At 35.4% G+C, this 27,461-nt stretch overlaps 1 protein-coding gene across 1 annotated transcript in view; it reads right to left on the reverse strand.

Annotated features, from left to right (window-relative positions):
- LOC144971666 (uncharacterized) overlaps positions 1-27,461 on the reverse strand; it is a 110,496-nt gene that overhangs the window by 40,986 nt on the left and 42,049 nt on the right. The window contains exons 8-11 of the mRNA XM_078912740.1: positions 24,021-24,105; positions 21,866-21,993; positions 18,172-18,363; positions 13,000-13,235 (exon numbers count right to left, since the gene is read on the reverse strand). Of these exons, the coding sequence (XP_078768866.1) occupies positions 13,000-13,235; positions 18,172-18,363; positions 21,866-21,993; positions 24,021-24,105 (641 nt within the window). The remainder of the gene's footprint in view (positions 1-12,999; positions 13,236-18,171; positions 18,364-21,865; positions 21,994-24,020; positions 24,106-27,461) is intronic.

Consider the following 27,461-nt stretch of genomic DNA (forward strand, 5'->3'; position numbering starts at 1 on the left):
TAGTGATGATGAAGAATTTTTCTTCCAAGCAGAGGTTGCAAATCTTAGAAGAGGGGGAGTACGACTGTGCTCTGGAGATGATTTTTCATGTGATGCTGTGTTGTATGTTTTTTTTTCTTTGAGGTTCCAAATGTGTTCGCTTAGTGTAGTAGAATGTAGTTTGTGTATGTTTCTGAAGGAAGATGTATGCAGGTTGTATCTGGTTTTGAATGAACACTCGGTGAGGCCAAATTATGTTTCTTGTTTAGGTGTGTCTGGTCGTGTTACTGTGGCTTGATAAATTACGTTTTGAGTCAGGCAATTGCCGTTTAGTGGGCATGTTGCCTGGGTCCTACAGTTGCATTTTTTTAGGTTGTTGCTGGGCTGAGCTGGCTGTGATAGTTTTCGGTTATTGTTAGAGGAAATAATGTTTTGTATGTTTGGCATGCAGGTGTATCCTATTTTGATGGTGTTTTTGTTCATGATTGGGTGTAGAACGTGACCGGGAGGGAAGCATTTTAGATTGAAGAATTTGTTACCGATATAAGTTGTCACATTCTTGCTGTAGGGTGGGTTGAACCATGTTATGTGTCGTTCTTTGTCGTTTCTTTGTTGGGATGGTAATGGTCTCTTCCTCATAGTTTGTAGTTATATCCACTTTTTTGTAGTGCGTTTGTGTACGATGGGATTGCATCGTTGAATATGTTGTTGTTTGTAGAGTTGTTAGATAGTCGTTTGTTAATGCTCTCGGGGATGTTTTTTATTATAGATGGCGGATGATTGCTATGTCTATGGACGTACAATGGGATGATGTTGGGTTTTGAAAATGGTTGGTAGGTGCCGTCGTTTACGTTGATGGTTATGTCCAGGAAGTCGAACCTTTTTTTTTTTTGTTGGCTTCGATTGTTGTCCTGGAAGATTTTGCATATTTTTTTTCTTTAGTAATTCTGTCTGTCTCGGTTTTTTATTGCACAATGCGAGTCCGTCGTCCCTGTATAGTCCAATGTTTATATCAAGATTTTGCATTTGAGAAAGTAGATATAGTCCGAAGAGCTCGCATGTTTGTGCTCCGTCGTAGCTTCCCATGGTGACATCCAAGTTTGTTGATTTTTTTGTCCATGCTATTCTATTATTGTAAAGTGATGTATTGTATAAAATATTGTATAAAATAAATCACTTTACAATAATGGAAACAATAATGGAAAATAATGGAAACGAAGACCTTTTATGTAATTACGAACCTCCATAAACACGAATCTAGAAAAATACGAAAACACAACAATCTACTTTCACTTCCACTTCCTGATGAGAGCAACGCTCGATAACAACGTTGTAGAAGTCAAACAATCTTAATTATCTTTCAAATGTTAATATAATAATATATATATTGAATCGTGTTGGATACAAATATGGTACGAATAGTGCTCGACATGTATCAATGGAGCGAATAATTATTTTAATATTTACCACAATGTTGGAGTCAATCTACATCGATGTTTCAGGCCTTTTCATCCATCGTCAGGACTGTGTGTTACATACGTTTGGTTTGTTCTGTGTTGTTGCTTGTTGAAGTGGTTCCGTAGGTTTGTAGTTGATTAGTAAGTACTTCCGTCGATGTGGACAAGTATTGTACATCTCATTTTTCGTGTTGAGTGTAGCTTCATGAGGGTGTTTGATTATAATATATTTCTCTTCCAGGCATAAGCTACATTGTTTTGATGTTGGTGTTTATCCTGTTGCTTTAGATATAATTTTCCATGAAATGTTGTGGTCTAATTTGTAGTCTTTTAATTTCCAATTATGTTCGCTGAGTTGTGTGGATGTTTTTTTGTTGATGTTTCTAAATGTTGAGGTGTGGAGGTTGTATCAAGATGGAAGTACTTGCTAATCAACTACAAACCTACGGAACCACTTCAACAAGCAACAACACACAACAAACCAAACTCAGGTAACTTGTTGTAAATTTTAAAATAATTTATATATATATATATATATGTGTGTGTGTGTGTGTGTGTGTGTGTGTGTGTATCTGTCTGTGTGTACGTGTATCCCGTCTGCATAGTTATTAATATGAGATCAATGGCGTTGTCAAGAGTTTGTTAACCCTCTCCTTACCAACTACCGGAAAATCGTCACATTCGTTACGAAACAACCAACATTTTTTTAATTCAAAATTTTTTAGGACATAAGAAAATGTAAAGAAAATGAACAGTGTTGTAGAGCATGTTTTGTTAAAGATATTATGTATCGCAAGAACTTATTGCTATTGTGTTTGAGTGATAAAAAATATATTTTTGTGTTAGTTGGGTGTGAAGTTTTGGGGAAACATCCTGGAAATGGCTGATAAGGAGAGAGTTAATCAAGTAACATCCTTTCAATACCACTGCTCGTAAAGGGAAGCCAGAATTATGCAACCCATTCAAAGTTTGGTCCTTGTATTTTCGCAGATCTGTCCGTGTGTGTTTGTGTGTTTGTGTGTGTGTGTGTGTGTGTGTGTGTGTGTGTGTGTAATTAAGGATCTACGGCCGTCTGTGAAACAAGAATTTTGAAGAATATTTACCCAATAGATTAACCAAAGAACCTGTTCACAAGCATATTATGACCGATCATTCTCTTCGGCTACCATTTGTATAATAGTGTCACTGTATTATTGTTTCGCGCAGCACGCCAGCCAGAGCATGTAATTTACTGTCGATCGCTCCGACACAGACAAGGGGGAAAATGAATTAAATTTAGCAATAAAAAAGAGAGGATGAAAATAAACTTACTAATAGTCTAACTTATAATTAATTTTTAAAATGTTATAAATTTGTTTAATTTTGTGCTAACGTGTTATTGTGTCAGGCTAGTCTAATTGATTTATTTAAAAGTATTTCCACCTCAACGGTGGGAATAATTATCTACTTCATGAATCTGATCTTTATCTAAATAACTTGCCACTTCTACTACCGCCTATCTTCTCTAAATTAAAACTTTTTTTACTTATATGTCCGGTTGCCAGATTTTTAACCTATATCTATATTAGCGTGAAAGAGGCACCAGGTGGCTTTTATATTACATCAGTGGGGGCTTATCTGCCTTTCTTTATTTGCCAATTCTCCTACTGATCGCGAGAGTAAGAAAATCTGTTATAAATATTTATAAATTGTCTCTTGTTGTACTTTGTTTCATATCATCGTATGTCTTCACAAACGATTAACAGAACAGGTGAAACGAAATTGACGTCACCGAGCTCTTTGGTATTGATTTTAGACAGCCATTTTAATAGTTATACATCTTACTAGATGATATCAATCAGGCTATAAACGTTTAAGGTTGCAAATAGTTTATGATCATCGGTATGTCAGACGTCTACATTTCCTTGTAACAGTTTCTGGACATCACCATTTACTTCTATTTTACAATTGTTCGTCTGAACACTGCCGGAGAAGGAATGTCGAAGAAAGTTTTATAAATAAAACCGAATAATTAATTAAGAAGAGAATGGGATGTTTTGGTTCCATTAAAGACTTTAAGCATTTAGGTTATTACCGGCTGCCTTCTGAACTTTTATTTTAGAATATAATATATATGGTTGAGATGTCATCGACAGTAAAGGCCCACACAATTTGTAACGAGGCCACGATAACGAAAACACTCGCGTTGTCATATCAATTAAATGATCTAAGATTGTATCTAAATTCGATCACTCTTCTTACGTTTAGCAATGGCCAGACATCACCTGTCAAATCGAATTTGATATAAAACGTATTGATTAATTAATAAAATCAGCACTTCGTTAAACAAGCACCGATGATGGAAAGTCATTCTAACAAATTACAAGTTGGCGACAAATTAAGAGGATTAGTTCGGCTGTTCCATCGTTAAAAGACAATGACTTACCGACCCGAAATTAACAATATTTATCATTATTATTCTTGTTTTAAGCTATCTAAACCATACATGATAAATGTGATAGTACTTTTATAAGAAATAATACGTTTTATTGTGAACAATTCCGTTTTATAAACTCCTTGGAGACCTTAGTCTAAAATAAATCAAAAATGAGGTTATACATACATACACACACAAACACACACACACACACACACATATATATATATATATATATATATATATATATATATATATATATATATATATATATATATATATATATATATATATATATAATTGCAACTAGTGTGATGTTACATGTTCCAGACATTTGTCAAAATTTTGATCACACTCAAAGCTGAAAACTTTTTTACATCGACCATCAAGTAACCAACATTGATGCAAATTGGTAGAAATAGAGATAATATGTTTATGTTTCAGGCGCACTCAGGTTGAATTGTATACTTATACAATGCCGAAGTTTGTTTCGCTGCTATGCAGTTTTTAAACAACGTTCTGCTAACGATTTATAAGAATCACTACGAGGGCTCTATAAGAATTAAAGTAACGTTATAACTTATGAACCCCTTGTTATGTCTAAAATCTGTAAACAGGAAATGAAAGATCTATTCATTGAGCACCAGTGCTGCAGGTTTGAGTTACATGGACGGACCTTTTTTAACATTAAAACAAATTTATCATCCATGATAACTGAATAGTCAAAGAAAGAAATTCGTGCTGTAATACGGTTTCTGAATGCATAACGAAATCATCCTTTGAAAATTTATTCAGAGTTGGTAATCGTTTATAGGGAAAATGTAAGGAGCTTGAAGCGGGTAACTTTCTAGTGTAAAGAATTTTAAGAAGGTCGATCTGACATGTAGAATAAGCCACACAAAGCCACACATTGTCTTTCTACTCACAAGAGAATATTCATCATGTTGAAAATCTGATTCGGGAGGACATGCGGCTTAAATTTCTAGAACCTTTCTTTCGTGTTGGAATTTTCAAATCCGCTGTTCATAGAATAATCAGACATATATCTTTTTTTTTAAAGTTCAGGTCGATGGTTCAACTGCCTATTGGGCCTAGAAGTGACATCTGGCATGAATGCTTTATTGACCATGTGATCACTGGTGATGAGGCATGAGTTCAAAACAGTACACCAGAATCAAAGAAGCACCCAATGATCTGGAAACATCCATCTTCACCGCGACAAAGAAATTCAAGATGCAAAATTCAGAGAAAAATATATGGCCACTGTGTTCTAGCACGCTAAGCTTGTTCTTTTGGTGGGATTTTACAAATGTGGTCAGGCAATAAATGCAGCTAGATATTGCAAAACCGGGACGAGTTGAGGGAGGCTGTGCGACGAAAGATACCGTGGCGGCTAAGCAAGGGCGTTGTTTTCAACACGACAACGCAGCACCACATACCGCAAACATCACCAAAACAATAAACTCCCAGAATCCATTGATGGGAAGTTTTTACCACATCCTTCTCATAGACCTGATCTGACACTTTTATCTGTTTGTATCTCAGAAGCACAACTTGGCTGGAAAATGGTTCGAGGACAACGATGAACTGAAATCAAAAGTTGAGAATTGACTCAGACATCATATTTTTAGGGAAAGTATGTTTGCCCTTCTAGTGCGGTAGAGAAAATGCATTGATAGTTCCGATTACGTAAAGAAGTAGACAAACGGTTTGTAGATCTCATGTTAACTTTCGTGAAATTTGCTCAGCACATTTTGGAGCTACGGCCTGACGTACCTTGATTCTGGGACAGTCCTCGTATAACTATTTTTTTTCTGCCACAGAAATGACGTCTTTTCTCGAACCTTTCCTCAAACCTGTTCGTCTTGCTCTTATCATAGTCATAATACATCCTTCGGCTCCTAGCACTTGGAATATTTGATATTTTAGTTCATCTTTTTTAGTTCGGTTTTCTTTTTGGTTAATCTTTAATTTGTCAAAAATTGATGACTTCAGAATTAATGTCACAGAATTGTGTCATGTTCGTAACATGCTGCGCATTCTCTGAATTAATACTGGTTTCTACTCAGCCCTAGTTGTAGTAATCCATTTTTAAAAAAGAATAAGGAACAATGCATTGTGGTTTTATTCAATTACGTACTATGCATTGCTGGTTCTTTTATAAAGAAGGAACGAAATTGACGTCACTCAGCACTTTGTTGTTTTTAGAAAACAATTTTAGTGGGTAGTTCTCACTAAATTATATTCAATTAGACTATAAACATTCGAGGTTTTGCGTGTTGGTAAGTTTCATCCGGCTGGTGGATGTTTTGAGGATTTTACATAAAGCATTGCATCAATATGTGTAGCTGAAATAGTTTCATTGGTTAATTCATGTTACTTAACGTGTGTCACCTTTGATGAGTGTATCTCGTTGACGGACTATCAAACAACTGTTCTGACTCATTTTTCAGATATATGAAATGTTATTGATCATGTTTTAATAGCTAAGAAAAGGGTTAGTCAAATGGTTCTTATTTCATTGGAAATGTAAAACTACTCCTCTGGAGGACTGGATACATACATTCTGCAATTCATCTTCTGGTGTCAGAGTGATAGTACCTCGTTTTCTAGTCTAAATATAGGTTGGTCGTCATTAAGATCATCCATCCTCGCTCTTTAACGAGGTTCCACAATAGACGTAATTTTTGTGGCAGAAAACAGTTCTAAATATGTTGCGTCACGCGTCGAGCAAAGGACCAGTTTTAAACTGGGTCATTCAACCATTAATACCTCGGCCATAAAAAAAAAAAACGCACAAAGCTACATGTAGTAACGAGGAAGGTTTCAGCTTTATTCCCATACCACTTCAACAATAAAAAATGAGCATTAACGTTTTAAAATATTACAGCAGCAAAAAATACCCGACATATTATTGATATAAAATATAAACAGAGTCTGCCTCGCAGTCCGCTTGATGAGAATTGTGTGATTCAATCATGGTTGATAAGTATAGCTGTTCTCTCCATCCATGTTAATTGTTTCCACTAGTCACGGTCCTGAGCCAGAGTCAAGATCTGGTTGTGACTGTAGTACGGAGGGCACTGCAGTATTTCTTAGTTCTTCAGGGATTAGTTCGACCTCATCTGAATCCAGAAATTTCTGATATGTAGAGAGATCCTGGTTCCGGGTAGTTACTATTGATGTTGGTGGTCTCCCTACATATTTGTTGCCATGAAGGAAATATTCTGTCATTGCAGTTTGGGATGGGATGTAATCTTCTAAACGTAAGATGTAACCAAATAGCCTCCATCGCTCAGGCGTTGGACCCTGTTTTTTTTTCGTAGAGATCAGTATTTATAATTATCTCTGGCCAATAAAATTCCGATTACCCGACGTAATTGTTTGCGGCAGTATGAATCGAGACTTTCTTTTTTGTGAGGCCCCGGGTTCCACAATTATGTTTTCAATATCGGAATAATCTGTGCCTCGTAAATCTGTATTCATTTATGGTGGCGTTTTTATGCACCTCCGTTGGAGGTGTACAAAAACGCACCGTTTTTATGCACCTCCGTTGGCGGTGGTGGTTAATTAATGAAAATGTTTCTGCATACGTCCATGAGGTTTAAATAGTTTTAGATTGTAGTTTAGCACGCTGCTTAGCGATTACCGTGTACGTTTATACAATGATAATAAAGTAAAGAATAATAACAATAATTTTAAAAAATTAAAGGTAAAAAGAAACATGGCACACAAATACTGATCTCAAATAAATAAATAATTTTAGAAAATTAAAATCAAAGTTTTTTTAAAAAACATGATAAAAAGTTTTTCAAAAAAAAAAAACAAAAAAACATAACAACAAAAATTTTGTCTTAATAAAGTAAACTAAAAAAAATTGTCCACAATGGGAATCGAACCCTGTACTTTCAAGTTTAGAGTCTGACAGGTTGTCCACTACGTTACGGAGCCACCTGACTATTCATCACATTTAATAAGGTCTTATTTTACCTCCAATACAACTTCTATTGTCTGGTTTTATATTTCGATTTTTTAGATTATTATTATGTCTATTTAAATTAGATATCCTACAGATGTCACAATATAACGTTTGTCATATCCAGAGACACAATATCGCTGATGAAATTGGGTGGAATGCGCATGCGTAACGGAGGTGCATAAAAACGATCCGTTAAGATACACCGTAAACGGGAGTGCATAAAAACACTACGTTCATTTATTCTCACTAATTATGTTATTTCTATTCCATAAATTTTGGAGTTGGTTGAATGCATTGGTGGCCAGCTGCTTTCGTTCTCTGATGTCTTTAGTTTTGTTGATCATAATGCCTAGTTTACGTACGCTTTTCCTTTCATTTAAATTGCAACAAGTACCAACACAAATTGCCATGAGAATGTGATTTCAAATTTTTGACAAAAAGAATGGCGCTCACGAAAACCTTATTAATATTATAATATTAGTATTAAAGAACCATCACAATTTATATTTTAGATAGTTTAAAACAAGAATAAATACGATGTATACTCTTATTTCAATTCACACCCATGGTCGGTAATTGGGTATGTGGTCTTGTGGTATGACAACCGCTTTCGGACCGGAAGGTTCTGGGTTCGAACCTCGCATAGTTGAGGCTTTGGAAAAAGGCTCTTTACTCTCTCTCTCTCTCTCTCTTTCTTTCTCTCGCCTTACTCAGGTGTAAAATGAATACCTAGCCGTTAACAGCGTTGTCTCTGTCCGAAAAAAAAATGTAATATCGTCTAACAGGCGTCATGTCCCGTCCTACATGTTAAGTTTTGCTGCTGGCCAGGGACCCCTTGTAAAGCGCTTTGAGCACGTTTAGTGGATATTGCGCAATATAAATGCTCTATTTTTATTTTTTAATTGATGGAACATCCTAAATAAATGTCAATTTTTTTGGTTTTTATTAGTCTATAATTTTATTGATGACTTTCTAGCCTTGATTATTATTTACCGACTTGTTGATTTTATCAATTTACCCATGTTATTTTTTCATAAATGGTTTTCCTATCGATGTCTATTTGTTGCTAAACAAAAAACAAACGAATGTATACACATACTCTACACTCATGACGGCCGTGCTGTGGCTATAACAAAATGATTGTTTGGCCTAGTTACAACTAGAGTAGGTTTTTACGGTCGAAAGTGTGGTGTTGTTTTTAAAACAATTGTATGGGAATACCCACTACGAGTAGTTTATAATATAGACAAAAGACACACAATGATTCGTCCCAATGTGTTGCCAATTCTATTTTATTTGTGAAAATTGCACTTGAATTAGAATTCAGAGATTGGAGAAATATAAGACATCGAAGTGCTACTTCGTTTTCTAAATTATTCATTTTATTTTCTGATACTTTAATGATAGACTATGTATAGGAACAATAAGAGTTAGTGGTGACTAACGAAGCAGTCTATGTGTAGAAGATAAATAATAATTCTTTGAGATATTAAAACAAGGTACCACTGGAGACAATTTATAAGTATTTTAAATGGGTTTTTCTTACTATATTCATAAAGCATGCTGATAGTCATGGAAACAATTTTCAAAATGATGTAAGGAATTGTTCCAACTTTGAAGCCATACTAAACACCACAAATATTTGTCATTCTTGTGAAATACATTTTTAAAGCCAAGTGACTAGATAGATAAAAGAAAACAAAATTTGACCCGACACAATTTCTGTTGAAATTTCCCCAAAACACTCGCGCAAGTAAACGTTTTGGCTTCTATCATGACGAAATAGCATAGTCCATATTATACTACATGAACATAATGATCGTACAAAATGACACGTGAATCACGTCAACGGTTAGAGAGTACTCCAGTGAAGAGGTCCAACTTTTGAAAACATGTTATTCAACTGGTCTTTAGAAAAGAAAGACGTGAACATCAGGAAACATCCAATTTTGCATGTTGGCAGAAAAATGGCTTATAATTACGAGCAAAATGCATAACAGATTAAACATCCCTCGATAAAATGTAGCTATAAGAAGAATATCTGAATTGATAGAAAAACGGACCTGATGAATCAAAAAAATCATCTTAAGTTTTTGGTTACGCCAACATTTCTTTCTCAATATTCAACACCAAAAAAATGCCGTCTATTGTGGTATATATATATATATATATATATATATATATATATATATATATATATATATATATATATATATATATATATATATATATATATATATATATATATATATATACTTGTAAATAGCCCGCAATTTCGCGGGGAAGGAACTATTTTCATTCGATATTATAACCACCATCATTTAATGAGGGCAGATTGGTAAAAAACGTTGTCTGTGCAACTTGGTACATCCTCTGTTGATTTTTCTGTGTGGCCGCTATAGCCTCTGACCCGTGACACAGCAACATGTGGTTGTCCGTGTGTGAAAACAGGTTGTGGTAAGAAATCAACTGCGAAAATAAACCTGAAGTAGCAGACGTGAGCAGAGTTGAAAGACGATCCTGATATCGAGAACTTACCTTACAGTACAGTACTTTGTTTATCATGTTTGGTGGCGTTTGGCACCGTTTTTATGCACCTCCACTGGAGGTGTACAAAGACGCACCATTTTTATGCACCTCCGTTGGCGCTACAGGTTGATTAATGAAAATGTTGCTGCTTGAAGTTCGAAGAAAAAAATAACGATAAGTGTTGAATTGTAAGCCTCAATTTAATAGATGAAGACATACTGTGGACGTTTCTGATTTCCCCTTTATCAACAAAACACGAAGAATAAGACACTAAGAACGAATGAGAGATGTCTAGTGTGAATGGCGTAGATAAGGTAAATAGACATAAACAATGATGGGACGGGAAGGTTTTGCAAAACAACAAAAACAAACCAAAAAAAAAAAATTAAAAATAAAGAAGAAGAAGAAGAAAAAACCCCAATAAAATGACAAAGACGCGGTAAAAGAATACACTGATGATAATGAAAAAATATTATAAAATGATAACAATCGACGTTTACATATAAATGAACGTCGATAACACATTGACTGGTACCGTTGTTGTTTTTTTTAATATAATAATAATAATAATAATAATAATAATAATAATAATAATAATAATAATATAATAATAATAATAATAATAATAATAATAATAATAAGAATAATAATAATAATAGATTAATTTAAGGTTTTAAATATATGTCCGTTAACTATAACAAAGAAAATGATGTCTTTCTCAATAAAGTAAACATAAAAATAATGTCCACAATGGGATTGAACCCAGTACTTTCAAGGGTAGAGTCTGACAGCTTATCCACTGCGTTACGGAGCCACCTGACTATTCATAACATTTAATAAGTTCTTTCTAAAACCTTATTTGACCTTCAATGCAACTTATATTTTCTTGTTTTAAATTTCGATATTTTAGACTATTATTATTATTTTCTAATTTATTACCAAAGAAGTTAAACCTGGGTATTATCCACCCGAAACCATCACATTGAAAACATCAAAGGAGCAATAATAATACTTGATGTCATAAATAGATGAAAACTGTTGAAAACTAAGTGTAGATCTGAAATCCTTAAAGTAATTAAGTGAATACATTATTTCGAATGCGACGATTTGCATAAAAACGCCAAACAGACAACTTTTTACAGTGTCGAAATGGGTTGTTTTTTAGAGTGTTAGTGTCGTCTTTACATATTTCATGATATCGGTTTGACCCAACGAACTTTCAAACTGACTTTAAATTATTAAAGGAAATCAAATTATCTGTTTATCTATATGTAAAAAATACATTTCTAATTTTCAAATCTTTCAGTAGAGTTGTGCGCCGTATATTTTTTTTTGGACTCAAATGGCACAATATTCTCCACAAGACTAGACTGTATTTTTTAAGAAAGGATTTTCAATTCCATTGTATTTATCTTCCAACAATAATCTACACATTTTTATATTTCACTTTCTAAACTGCATTACAAAGTTCTCCCCGCCTCCCCTCTATTTCAATTCGTGCTTCCTTACAAATAGGAGCATACTAATTTCCTGCCAACCAATGTTTTGTTTATTCATCTTAACTACGCCACATTATCTCATTCATCTGTGGTGTTTCATTCATCCTGTTTTGTTGATAAAGGGGAACCCGAAACGTTCATTTAATCTGTTTTTGTAATTAAATCGAAGCTTACATTCAATTTCACATTATTATTTATTTCTTCGAGCTTCGAGCAGCAACATTTACATTAAGTGAATACATTATACTGGGGATGTAGGAGCTTTCGGAATGTCTCCCCGTTACTTAACTTATGGTAACACAAACATCCTAGCACCTTTACTAAGACTTATGGCTAACCCTAATAGAGAAAAAAAAATGCTTCGATCTTGAGCTAACCCTAATGGTAAAAAAAAAACACTCGGACTGCTTTGCACTACCTTTCAATACTTCACAAAAATCAAAATGGCGGCTGGAAATCAAAACAATGGTCAAAATCCATTTGGTTGTTCTTCCTGTCGTAAAAACGCCAAACTGACAACTTTTTACAGTGACGAAATTGGTTGCTTTTGAGAGTGTTAGTGTCGTCTGTACGTATTTTATGATATCTGAGTAACTCAACGAACTTTCAAACTGACTTTAAATTATAAAAGGAAATCAAGTTATCTGTTTATCTATCTGTAAAAAGTACATTTCTAATTTTCAAATCTTTCAGTAGAAATGTGCGCCGTATAATTTTTTTTATTGACTCAAATAAGCACAATGTTCTCCACAATGCTATATTTTTGAAAGAAAGGATATATATATATGCGAGTGTTGTTGGGTACTTGTAAGTACTGGAGAGCTCGATATTGATTGGAGCATATAAAATAAGTAGGGATACTCACAATCTTATCAATACGATCGTTTGAATGGTTTATTATATCCTCGATCGGTATTGGATCCGCAGTCCAGTTTTCAATTGAGTTAGATGTCGCTTATAAAATAAGTAGGGAAACTCACATTCTTGTCGAGAACAACATCGAACTCAATTGAAAAGTACACTACGGACCCAATGTCGACCGAGGATATGGAAACCCATTGAAACCATCGTATCGACAAAAATGTGAGCGTCCCTACTTATATATACATATACACATATACATATAACTTTTGGTCTTACCTCAGAATTTATCTTAGCCATCCTCCGACCGGCCTCGAAAGAAAGGGCAGTCCGCCAATTATAACCATAGACAGCTATATTGAACGTCCTTGTCGGATCGATGTGGAGGAAGTTGTGCACTCTGTTTGTAAATCCGAGACTGAAAACAGCTATCACATAACCACCTGATTGTTGAAGGTTGCGCCAGCTTGCTCTGAGGTTATAGCCGTCATATTCGATACCATCAGCATCGTCCTCTAGATGTATTAATGGGAAAATATTTGTTATTCATACGAAAGAGATTTTTAAAAGTTCACAAATGTTGCATCTAGTTAAAGTTCATCTAGTTAAAGTTATGTGATTACTCCAAAAGACTAATTATACCACACCCGTAAGTTGTTTACATAATAGAAAAAAAAACTCAGCAGGATAAAATTCTTATGCACATGTCAAATAACATAAACAAAAGACGTGTTTCCCTTTTTGGTTGGCTCTGATAGGATAAAAGTAAAGAATCAGGATTAATACCCGAAGTGCTTCCTTTTACAGCTAATTGTAAATTCTGATTGGATAAACTGACACCGCGGTTTTTTGCAAAAAAAAATATGTGACCCTCCGTCTCAAAACGGTATTATGTCGGGATGATTCAGACCCCAAAAAGTGAATTTAGAGATAGAATGATGAGAAATTGGAGCTTAGAAGTTTTTGCAATGCACGAAATAGTCTTTATACTCCACCATAACGTACAGAAATTAAACCCAAGTTGGATATTTGTGGCTATGAATTCAATTTCCCTTACCGAGTGGATCCCGACATAATACCGCTTTGATACGGTGGGTCACATATTTCAAAATTTAGCAAAGAAAATGATGAATTTTGCAGAAGAAAATAAAGTTTGCAAAAAGTGTGCAGGTTTCTATACATGTTGTAGCGCACTAACTGCATGCAAAAACTATAATAAAATATCCCCGCGGAATTACGCAATTTGAAACTCAAAATTATGCAAAATGATGGTACAAAAAACGCCAAATTTTGCCAGAAGTTATTCTGATTTGGAAATAAGCACAAGGTTGGGAAAACAAAATTACAATAAAAATCTTCATCTTCGCGGAGAACGCAAATTTCGCAAAAATGAAAAGAAAAGAATTAAAGAATTTGTCAAATTTGCGGTTGCAATGCAAATCAAAAAAAAATTCCCTAATTTTCCCTAATGCGGCCGCAAGCTGTGCAAAGAAGAGGAACCGAGACCTAAAACTCTTCTGACAGTTTTTGGTCAATGAAGGTGAGGCCAGGAAAGTTGATGAAATTCTACCCGAGGAACTCAACATGTATTTGATCCGTTTTATTCTTCTTCTTCTAGGTTCCATGCCTGGTCCAGGCTTCGGATACTGCATGAATTATCTCTCTCCATTCCTCCCTGTCTCTTGCTTTTTCAAACAGCTCTTGGATTGTTAGGTTGGTGAAGCCCTTCAGTTGGTCTATGAGTGTTTTTCTTTGTCTCCCCGGGCGCGTTTACCAGGTATTTTTCCACAACTTGCCAGGTATTCATTCTTATCTTTCCTTACTATGTGTCCGAAAAAGGATAGTTGTCGATCCACTATTAAGGGCATTAGTTTCCTTTGTTGGTATGTTTGTTTTAGCACTTCTTCGTTCGTTTTGTGTGCAGTATACGATATTCTCTGCATCCTTCTCAAGCACCACATTTCAAAAGCTTCAATGTTCTTTTGTGTTTCTGCATTTGTAGTCCAGCTTTCGCATCCGTATAACAAGATTGGCCACACGTAGCACTTCAAGACTCGGAATCTAATCCCGAACGACATCTGTTTGTTTTTCAAAATGTTTCCCAGGTCCATGAAGGCCTGTTTGGCTTGAGTTATTCTTGCTCGTATGTCTCGGTTACATCTTCCATCTGTTGTCACTATTGAACCTAGGTACTTAAAACTTTCTACGTTGGTAAGTTGCTCGCCGTGAATCGTTATATTGCAGGTGTTGTTGTTTTCGGGGTTTTTCTGTATTACCATGCATTCCGTTTTGGTGATATTCACTTCCATTCCCTTGGCTTCACTATCTACTACCACTTTGTCAACAATCTTTTGAAGTTGGATTTCTGATGTTGCAATGAGTACCGTATCGTCTGCGTATCTTATATTATTTATGTTGTGACCTCCCACTTTTATTCCCTCCATATTATTTATGCCCCTCATGATTGTTTCTTGGTATAGATTAAACAGATCTGGTGAGGCAACACACCCTTGACGGACTCCTTTCTTAATAGGAATGGAATTTCCTGTAGAGTTTCCGATTTTGATTTTTATTCTAGCTGCTAGAAAAGTGATCGGTGAGGAATGTGAACTCTCAGAGCTATATTTTCAGTTTACTGTCAGTGTCAGTTTTCCAATACAAAGCGGGATAGATCGTCATTATATTGTGATGGGGTTCGGAACCATTATTAGAAGTAGAAGGAGAAATGGGACAATTTTCCCTACTTTTAATGTTTACGTTTTGGAGTTAGTAAGGGGAATTATGTTTTTTTTTAAAAACCTTAAATTGTGCAAATTAGGGTTGAAAACATGAAAATTGCACATGCAATAGAATATGAACAATTCTATAATTTATGCTATAGAACCACTCTGAGAGATCATTATTAGTTGAGATACAAGCATTTTAAGATTGGAAAAATTTGAAATGGACGACAAAAACTTCATTCATTCCTATTGTGTAAACAGTCAAAACAAGGCGAACCAATGTTATTTTACGTCATCCATGGATTCCCATTGGTGACTATTTTTAGTGTCAAACCGGATGTTTTCCTTTCTCTAAACTTTCGATTCACGAACTATCCAAATTTTACAATCGTCAATCGTGTTCAATTTTGCTAGTTTTGAAGGACTTCTATCATGCAAAATTATATAATAAGAGATGATCTGATTTATCATGTATAATCAACCTGATAAAGACGGGCAAACGGGCAGACATACATAACAGCACAGGCAGCTGTTCTATCTTTTGTTGTCCAAAATTGATTAGCGTCATCATCATCATCATCATCATCATCTTCATCATCATTTAAAAAATTGTGATTTATATAGCGCAATATCCACTAAACGTGCTCAAAGCCGATACAAGGGGTCCCTGGTCAACAGCAACATTTAACATGTAGGACAGGACATGTCGCCTGTTAGGCGATATTACAATTTTTCGGACTAAGACAACGCTGTTAACGGCCATGTACTCATTTTACACATGAGTCCGGTGAGAAAATGTGAGTAAAGAGCCTTTTCCAAGGACTCAACTATCCGCCGAGCGCGAGGCTCGAACCCAGGACCTTCCGTTCCGAAAGCGAGTGTCATACCACAAGACCACATAACATCATCATCGTCGTCGTTGTCGTCATCGTGATCATCATCTTCATTGTCATTGTCATCATGAACATCATCAATCGTGGCACTGCGTACAAATTGCGGCTCGTTCAGGTATGAATTGAGTGTTCGGCTAAAAGCACAGGCGACTGTTCTATCTGTTGTTGTCCAAAAATGATTCTGTATTGAAGGCTTGTTCTGTATGAAACAGATCCTCTGTGTCTCGCTGGTGAACCGCTGTGCAGTTAATGTAGCTTTATAAAACATTAGCATTACTTGTGTATTCCATATGAAATTCTCACAATTCAGAATTGAATGTTGATGAGTCTTTAAAAGAAAAAAAGAAGGTAGAGAGAGAGAGAGAGAGAGAGAGAGAGAGAGAGAGAGAGAGAGAGAGAGAGAGAGAGCGGGTGGAAAAATATATATGGCTATAAACCGAATGGGTTTGCAATTTTTTCAGATACTATTACCTGTCCCCGCAGTTTTACGCGGCCACAAATTTCACCCTTGACCGTAAAAAGCAGAAAGACGGTAGAGAGAGAGAGAGAGAGAGCGGGTGGAAAAATATTATAATATATGGCTATAAACCGAATGGGTTTGCAATTTTTTCAGATACTATTACCTGTCCCCGCAGTTTTACGCGGCCACAAATTTCACCCTTGACCGTAAAAAGCAGAAAGACGGTAGAGAGAGAGAGAGAGAGAGAGAGAGAGAGAGAGAGAGAGAGAGAGAGAGAGATGGAAAAATATTATATATGGCTATAAACCGAATGGGTTTGCAATTTTTTCAGATACTATTACCTGTCCCCGCAGTTTTTCGCGGCCACAAATTTCACCCTTGACCGTAAAAAGCCGCAATTTTCGCCGTTTGAAGGCTAAATTGACGATTTTTGTTTTTAAAAAACCCATTAAAAGCTATGAAAAATTGTAAAAAGATGGCGACTTTTAATGCTAGAATCCAAAATTGGCACTAAATAACGGACAAACATGTCTAGGCCTAGCCTCCCACCTCTATGGCCTAGGATAGGCTATTGGAGATCCCAAGCTTTGTTTTTCGTCTTTTTTTTCTTTTTACTGAAGAGCTCTCGCGTCCTTTTTTCAGGATTTTTCCATGTTTTTCATTCAAAAACCCATTAGCCTATATTGATATAAAACGCAATAATAATAATAATGCTCAAAATTGGATAGTAAGTAGAGAATACAAATTTAATCTGCCCCCATTGGAAAATGGATTTTGTTTCTCTTTCCTTGTGAATAGTTATTTTTTTTTCTTCTCCTTAATTAGTTTTTCAAATTTTGAATTTTTTTATGCGATTGTTCACTTTGATTTCCTAAATTTTAAGAAGCTAAATAGTTAATCAGATATTTTGATTACTTCCTCCTTTTTTTTTTAACTTACTTACTTACTTACTATGGCTATTATTATTATTATAGTATTTTTTCAAACCATTCAAAATGTAAATAAATTCATGTTGACATGTTGTCTGAAATAGGGAAAACATGAGACTTTAAACCGAAACGTTATGATTTGTTGCCAGAGTAGTTCTAAAGCAGATGTTTGGTATTTTTTCTATGGGTCTTGGTAACCTGTATGCACATTTTCATCCTTTCAATTTGTTCGATTTTAGCCTAATTTCCTTTACAAAGTGATTACTTGGCGGGCAACAACATTTTCGTTGTGAAAAAAAAAGCTTTGATCGAGACTTAAAGACGTCATGTAAATATCATTATAATGTGATTTGCGAAATAAGCTACTATAACAAACGTCAATAAGAACGTTCAATGTATAGTGTGCTCAGTAAAATTGTAAAAGATAACGCTTTTTTTTAACTTACTGTGAATTATAATAGTAACTTTGGTTTTGACTCCAGTAAGTGGAAGAACTGAGAAAAACGAGGCAAACAATTGGATTGGCACGAGCAATTTGAATGATGCTGCCCCGATATCTCTTCGTACGTACTCTGACTTCGACTTGGAAAATTGCCCGACCAGTAAACCTTTATTACTTTTGATAAACATATGATTATCTGGTAATAAAAGAAATTATGTATATAAAGTCATGCATAGTTTGGAGAATGTGACAACAACACACATTTATATAGACGAAACACTGCACAGTTACATTTACACATACTTATTATAATATTAGGTACGGTATCACAATAGATTATTGGTCGATGGCCGATAATAATACAAATATTGTTTTTTGTTTGTGATTTCCTTCTTATCCCTGTGATTACTCGCTAACCTTGAACCAAAGCTCCATTATAAGACGGATACGAGGTAATAATTTTGAATAACCAGCTTATTCTTTTTTTTTTTTTTAATGAATTGAATTATTTCTCAATTTCCTTTAAAAATAATTGTACGACATGTTGTGTAAAACATGCTTCGCATCCGTCGTAGTGATTATTTTACGGACATGTCTGAGTACATTGAACGGTGAAAGACCCAGACGCGTATTTGACACTCAGCTCTTTTTGTTGTTTTTTTTTTACATTTATTCACGTTCGACAACGATCACTTTCGCAATACATATAGAAATTTGAAAAGATATAAGTAAAGTCAATAAAATATCAATAAAAATATTTTTAAAAATACCCAAAAAACAATAATATCTTTACATAATATGCGTCGTCTAAGTCTAAGACGGCTTGAAAATGGCGCTGTGGAATCGATTCCCATCTGTGCCACTTGTTTAATTACATTTTCTTTCCTGACCTTCTATCTATAGAGCGTTGCAAATGATTCATGCCACACCCTTTTTTCGTTTTAATCTTTTTTTTTTCTTCTTTTTTTTTAAATACCGTACTCAGAAATAGAACAAATAATCAGAAACAACAACAACAAAAAGCGCAAACTGATTGATACATAGACAAATAAATAAATAAACAAAATAAATCTCTCTCATTCAGAAGCAATCAAATGGTCAGACAAAAGAAAAATATCTTTAAAATTTCTGCTTAGCAACAAAATAATCAAGGCAAAGTAGTAGAAAACAATGATAGAGAAGAAAAAAAACAGGGAAAGGACTCGAACCAGTGTAGCAAATAGAAAAAATAAGTAAGGTGGTCTAAACCACTCGGCTCGACAGTCCAAAAAACTTCTATGTAAGTTAATGTTATAATATTCTAGAAATCTTTTGAGCCAATTTCAAGCAGAGATATTGTTTCATTCGTTTGTTTGATTTTTTTTTTCATTTTTTTTTTCCCATTTATGTGACTAAGGGTAGTTTTATTTCAAGTGTAATAATAAAAAATATTATATTGATATTGATAACTCGATATCTTGGTTGACGGCCAGATTACTGCCCCGACGAGAACAACCCTCTGGCTCAGTTTACACCAAAAGTAAATCAATAAATAGATAGATAGACAATAAATAAATAAATGAAAATGTCTTCTACTTCTATACTGTTTCAAATTTTAAATGCACCCCCCCCCCTCCCCAATCCCGGCTTTTTATTTATATTGTTATAATAAATTATATTTGATATGAGGAAGAACAATGATGTTTTTAATATTATTTTTTTTTATTTTTCATCATTTGATCGCTTTCTAAATGAGCGATACTTATAATAATAATAATAATAATAATAATAATAATAATAATAATAATAATAATAATAATAATAATAATAATAATAATAATAATAATAGATCTTTATTGTCCATAAATATGGCAATTTGTCATTTAGTTACACTTGTTATAACGTTAAACGATAACTGTAACATTGAACAGATATTTCACTCCTACTTATTTTCTTCTCTCTCTCTCTCTCTCTCTCTCTCTCTCTCTCTCTCTCTCTCTCTCTCTCTCTCTCTCTCTCTCTCTCTTTCTTTCTTTCTTTCTTCTCTTTCTTCTCTCTCTCTTCTCTTCTCTCTCTCTCTCTCTCTCTCTCTCTCTCTCTCTCTCTCTCTCTCTCTCTCTTCCTCTCTCTATTACTATCAATATTTATTAATATATTTAGTTTTTACTTTTGTGTTGCCTCTGATTATTTGTTCTGTTTCTGAGAGGGATGTTCACTTACTGTTTCTGAGAGGGATGTTCACTTACTGTTTCTGAGAGGGATGTTCACTTACTGTTTCTGAGACGGATGTTCACTTACTGTTTCTGAGACGGATGTTCACTTACTGTTTCTGAGCGAGAATTTAAACATTATTTACAAACATTTTATCAATAAAAAGAGATTGGGGTGGGGATGGACCTTACAATTCGCAATGAGTTATAGAAAGCAAATAAAAGAGATATTTAAAAGAAAAAGGAGTGGGGCATTTATCATTTGCAACATTCTGTAGAAAGAATGAACAAATAGCAACATAAGAAACAAAAAAAAAACATAACAAAAAAAAATATTAAAAAAACTCCTCCACATAAAATATCTGAGAATCGAAAAAATAAACAGTTGCACAGTCGGGTATTGAACCCATATCGCCGATTCCAAGCCTACTGAGACAGACATCTTTACCATTCGACCATGCCATCCACATGGATTTGTGTAATAATTTATATTTTGTTTAAATACTAAGCAGATATATGTTGTTTGGTTTTGTTTTGTTTTGTTTTGTTTTGTTTTTTTGTTTGTTTTTTTTTTGTTTGTGTTTGTTTTACTTTTATTGATATTTTATTTACTTGTTTCTTTTCATATTATGACGTGCATCACTAACGTTTTTGTATTCTCTTTTTTTATGTTATGCGTCTGAGTACAATCACCGTTTTATTACACAATGTGTCTGGGTATTTTCATCGGTCTTTACAATCAGACGCGTCTATAAGATATAGATGATTTAAGTTACTAAAGAAGTTGATTTATTATCTTCTACTACTGGTTCGAACATTGTTCTTATCATTCATGATTTCGTGTAGGAGTTCGAGAAGGAAATATTGACTCTAACAAAAATATAAGAAGATTCTTAAATTCTGCAGTTCCAGTTTCCTACAACGTAACATATTTTTCTCTTATCTGCATTATTGCTAAATGTGAATAGTGCAAACAAACACAAATATAAGAGCTTTTTTGTTATTTTGATTATTCTATACTATTGTATATGAGCGATATCGGGAATGTACTGACGCAAAAGCCGAAACATCGATTTGACGTCTTTCCTTGAGGTCAATAAATTACCGATTTCATTTTGAAATAGTATTTTCGGATTCAGGATGTATCCCAAACGGAAGAATGGAATGACCAAGGCGTCAGCCGCAGTGCAGCAACGCATAGTGAGCTAAGGTTAGGTGACTTCCACAAGGGCACACAGCGCGCGGTTAGTTGAACTCGGTACTTTTCGTGTACGAAGTAAAGACCATACCGCTGAGCCACGCTGTCTCTCTTTTTGCCGTATAATGCCAACGTGAAGCGTTATTTTACATTCAGTAAATTTAATCATTTTTTACTCTGACAGTGTAATTTTCGTCATATCCTTAACCCTGACAGAATATCATTTAATGAGGGAGTGTTACATATTCTAATATTAGTATATTGTCAAATCTAACAAAGACTTGTTTTTAAAAAAAAAAAGTGTTACCAACCACTAGAAAAATCAAACTCTGCGAACTCGCCGGGTTGTATAGTGAATTTGTCCTTTTCATAAGAATCCGTAAAATGAATCACCGTGTTTCTTCTGTACCCTATAACACGTATCACGTCTCCGACCAATCTGGAAATAAAATCAAATATTATTTTTTAAAAAAGATAATTCTTACGTTTCTCTTTTCCTTTTGCAATGTTTGACAAGCTATATAATTGTTAATAGTTTTGGTTTTTGTCGTTTTTATTTATTTATTTCTTTTAACTTTTTTTGTTGATTTAGTTTTTTTAAATCTCTATTTAATATTTATGGGGCAACATTTCCAGGTCATCACTTTTTATTATCAGTTATGTTTTTTTTACCTTCCTTGAAAACGACATATTTTGTAGTCCCTACTGTTAGATTAAAATGGAGAGCAATACTGATAGTTAACACGCCGCTTAATCATGACTACCAACTGACTCGACTGCGTGCCAAGACCGAAATCTGCAAGGTCCTCCCTCATCAAGGAGATGCTATTCGCAGGCTCCGTCGCCTGCCTGCACACTCTGAGGAGGCCCTTCAGCGAGTCATAAATGGCTTCGCTAATGCCTCAACGAAACAAACATCATGGTCCACGACGTCTGCAGTATCCCCTGTATAGCAATTGGTGATCTCACCTTGGCCGTGCTGGAGGACCTCTCCTACCTTGTTTCAATCATATCTGGCAATCTCTCACTAGACGCTGAGTTGAACACTGCCATCCGCAAAGCAGCAACAGCGATGGCGCGCCTGACATAGAAGCTATGAATTAACACCATGCTGACCACATTTACTAAGAGGCCAGTGTCCCAGACTTGCGTTTTAAGCACACTCTTCTACATAGGTGAGTCATGTACCCTGTATGGGTTCAAAAAGTGCAGACTTAGTGCCTTCCATTTGCGCAGTCTGAGAGAGGTTCTTGGCATCAATTGGTAAGATCACGCCCCAAACAAGGACCTTACCACACTAAAAAAAAAACTCAAGCATGTTTGCCCTGCTTTCCCGGTGTCGTATGCGCTGGCTCGGTCACGTTGTATGCATTCCAGGATGACCGAATCTCAAAGGACATCCTGTATGGCGAGCTTACTCAAGGCACCAGAGCAATAGACAGACCACTTCTCCGTTCACGGATGTCTGCAAATGAGATCTGAAACCCAGAGGCATTCGTCCTTCCGACCTTGAACCCATGGCTTCCGACCGAGATTTATGAAAATTCATTGTGAAGAGCAGCATTCAGTCGTGAGAGATCCAGTGGGAGGAGATAAGACAAAACAGGCGGCAGAGGCCAACATCGACGGCAACAGGCGGCAGAGGCCAACATCGACGGCAGTACCAGGAGAGGCTGACGTGCAATTCACCTGCAGTAACTGCAAAATGTTTTATTGTCCCTCCAAAATCGGCATAGTTGAGTCCTTGGAATGGGCTCTTTACCCACATTTTCTCACCGTAAACAGTTGTAAAACGAGTACTTGGCCTTTAACAACGTTGTCTGTTGCAAAAAAATGTAATATTGCCTAACAGGCGTCACGTCCTATATGTTTTATATGTTAATGTTGCGCTTTGATGACGTTTATAAAAGCTCAAGATATCACTTATTTTTTCTTATTTATATATGGGACGGTATGGCGTTTTCTTCGTACCAGAAAAGTACTTAGTTCGATTCCCAGGGGCCCTGTGTTGCTTTGAGTAAGTTATCTCGCTCAAGCTTGCTTTGCGGCGCTGCACTGCGGCGGACGCCCGGGTTATTCAAGTCTTCCTTTGGAATATATTATAAAGATAAATTTCCCACTGAGAATTTTATTTTATTTTATGTTTTTTGGGAGGGTTTATTTTCTCTTTAGTTTGTAAAAGATGAAAATACTTGTTTTATTTCCCATATAGATCAATGCATTGACTGTTTTAATTTTTAAAATTTTTTATTCATTTAAAAAAAACAACTTGATGTTTTATATAGGGCAATGTCCACTAAACGTGCTCAAACCACTTTTCAAAGATTCCAAAGTAACCAATAATTAAAATAGAGTACTATCTAATGTTCCATCCAGATGTGACTTGCTAGGTTTCAAAAGGCACCTCCCTCCTCTATTAAAAATCTCAACCACTTTAAAACCTTTAATTAGAAAATCAGACTTCACCTATTAGGAAAACCAGTCGCAATAAATTCTGTGCCCCAAGATTCAATCGGGATAAGTTGATCTTCCAAATGATCAACTCTGCTGTCTAAATCAAATGACAAAAAAAATAAAAATTAATTAATTAATTGCATAAATTATATAGGTAACACAAAGGAATATATATATATATATATATATATAAAATATGGGTTTCTCAATCCATTCATAAAGTAGGTACCACAACAGACGTCATTTTTGTGACAGAAAAAAAAACTTTTATGCTTTGCGTCACGCGTCGAGAGCAGAACTAATTTTAAACCGGGTCATTTAACCATTAATACCTCAGCCATTAACAAACGTACAGAGCTCAATTTGGTATCGTCTTAAAGATGAAGGTTTCAGTTTGATTTCTATACCACTTCAAAAATTAAAAAATGGGCATTAAAGGTTGAAAAATGCCGTTTTAAAATTGTACAGCAACGAAAAATCCCGACATATTATTGATATCAAATTTGAACCGACTCTGTCTAAAACACAAACATCTTATCTCTACCAAAATGTTTTAATGAGGGTTGTTTATTGGCCGAGGTATCGCATTGTAAAAAGCCCAAGAATTCCTTGTTTTCAGCTTTGGGTGTTTTCGGATTTGTTTACACCTCATTATAGTAGGTACCACAAGAGACAATTTTAAAATAATTAAAATTGACTTTTCTTATTATATTCATAAAGCATTTTGATAGTCATGGAAAACACTTTTTAAATTTTGAAAATCCATACATAAATAAGAAATTAGAGCAAATTCATTTTTCAAGAACTTAGAATATTTTTGCTTGCCAATTATGTAAGAAAATGTTCCAACTTTGATATAATGTAACTAACCACTAAAAAGATTCACCATACTTGTGATACACATTTTTAAAGCAGAGTGACTAGGTAAATAAAATATAACAAGATTTGAACCAGGCACAAATTCTTTCCTAAATCTACAGTCTGTTGAAAATTCCACAAAACACTCGCGAAAGTAAATGTTTTGGCCCCCAGCATGACGAAATAGTATATCCCTTATACTATATTAACATAATGATCATACGAGGGCTATTTCATAATTAACCGAAAAATGCCTGTAAAATCCGCGTTTTTTATGCTATCAACAAAATTCTTGCACGTGTTCATACCTTGACTCGTCCTTCATTTCTCTACGTAACAGCCAAGTCTGTCGACACACTTCTGCCAACGCCGCACCATGGAATAGATACCCTCTCGGAAGAAATTTCCGTCAAGGTTTTGTAGCCATTTCCGCACATGGTCAACAAGCTCTTCATCGACATCAAAGCGCTTTCCTGCCAGCTCACGTTTCAGTGGCCCAAAGAGGTGATAATCAGATGGTGCGAGGTCTGGACTGTGTGGTGGTGTGGCAAAATCTCCCATCCATATTTCTCTAGCCAACCTTGCGTCACTCGTGCTGTGTGGGGTGTAGCGTTGTCGTGTTGCAAAATGACCCCGTTGGTCAACTGCCCTGGGCGCTTTCTGCGAATGGCCTCCCTAAGCTTGTCAAGAGTTTGGCAGTACCTTGCAGCATTGATTGTTTCTCCGGGTTGTAAGGTTTCGAACAGAATAACACCACGACTGTCCCAGAAAACAGTTCCCATTATTTCCTTTGCTGACCGCATGACTTTGAATTTCTTCGCGACAGGTGAGGATGGATGTTTCCATGTCATCGAATCTTGCTTTGTTTCTAGGGTGTAATGGTGTAACCAAGTCTCATCACCGGTGACTATGCTGTCAAGAAAAGTCACATCGTACCATAGAAAGTCTCCGCCGGCGTTGGCAGTATGCCCGTGAACCCTGCGTGAGCTCTTGCTTCTTCTCAAAAGTTCCCTGCAGATGTCCAATCTTTGTTCTTTATGATTGTCTGTCAATTGCTTAGGAACCCATCTTGCGCTGACTTTTCTGTAGCCAAGTTCATCAAATACAATTCTATGGGCAGAAGTTTCCGAAATTTCAAGACTGCTTGCGATTTCAACCTCCTGTCTTGACGAATAAGCTCATCAACTCGCTTCACATTGTCTTCTGACGTCGCAGTTATCGAACGCCCTCTCCCTTCCCTGTCTGTCAAGTCGGAATTGCCGGCTTCAAACAAATTACACCAGTGATAGACTTGTGTACGGCTTATAACATGCACACCATATACACTCTGAAGTTCTTTATGAATTTCGGTAGGATTCAGACTTTTGGCGTTCAAAAAACGTATGACAGCTCTGATTTCCTCCTTTGACCAAGTTTCAAGGTGGGCCGCCATCTTTAAAATCGTCTAATAATTCATTGTGCAAAATGATGCACTTCATAATTTCTGGGAATATCCGTAAGGAAATAAGGAATATCATGTCGTTTACAGAATTAAAAAATATCCACTGGTTGCTGAGCAATGGGCATTTTTCGGTTATTTCTGAAAGAGCCCTCGTACAATAAGAAGTCAACGGGTAAAGATTACTCCAGGGAAGAGATCCTTTTTTTTTCAGACATTTTCTTCAAATGATCTTTGAAAAATAAAGAAGTAAACATCAGGAAACACACAGTTTTGCATGCTGGCAGAAAAATAGCTATAATCACGAGCAAAATATATAAAAGATTAAATATCTCTCAAAATAATGAATTTAGAAGAAACGAATCGCACGCTATTGGAAACCGGACCTGCTGAATTCAAAAATCGTCTTAACCTTTAGGTAAAGTCAATATTTCCTTCTCAAAATTCAACGTGGAATCATGAATGATAAGCATACTGTTCGAACCAGCAGCATAAGGTAATAAATCAACCTCTTAAGAATTCCCTATAATCTCAAGACATCATGTTTTTACGTCCGCAACGTCTGTTTTCACTTCCATTCTACTTTATGGACTTGTCTGGTAATTATATTGCTTGGCTTTGCCTTGGGCCTCTCTGGGATCATTAACCGAAAGGGTGCAGTAAAATGTATTACTCCTATATAATGGGAGATGATTTTTCCAATGTAAATCGTCTCTTTGTATGTTATTAGGAGGGTATGGATATATACGTCGGTAGTATAGTGCTTTCCTCTTATGCGGAATCAAGGGCTTGTGCCCAGCAGGTGTGTCTTTTGTGCCCTCAACCCCCTACCACGCCAACGTCTTTTAGAGTCTTAAAGTCTGTAACGCGTGACTGTATCCTGATTTCTGTTTTACTGAATTAACCGCTACCCTTTAGATAGGACGCTAGTCTGAAATAAAGTACTTTCCGCCACACACCCTAAAGACCTAGCCATCCGATTATTTATGATTACCGCCCCTTTGCTTGAGAGGCGAGTATTGTACGAATTGAGGTACAGCAGATCTCACCAAAACCAAAACTGAAAAAAGATCTCTTAATTTTCTTCTTTTCTCGTCGTAAATTTACAGCTCTTCTCGATTCAAAACAATAGCATACCAAAATAAAATACAAACAAA

Source organism: Berghia stephanieae, chromosome 4, assembly GCF_034508935.2.
Source record: "Berghia stephanieae isolate SIO BIC M18660-M18661 chromosome 4, UCSD_Bste_1.3, whole genome shotgun sequence".
NCBI lineage: Eukaryota > Metazoa > Mollusca > Gastropoda > Nudibranchia > Aeolidiidae > Berghia > Berghia stephanieae.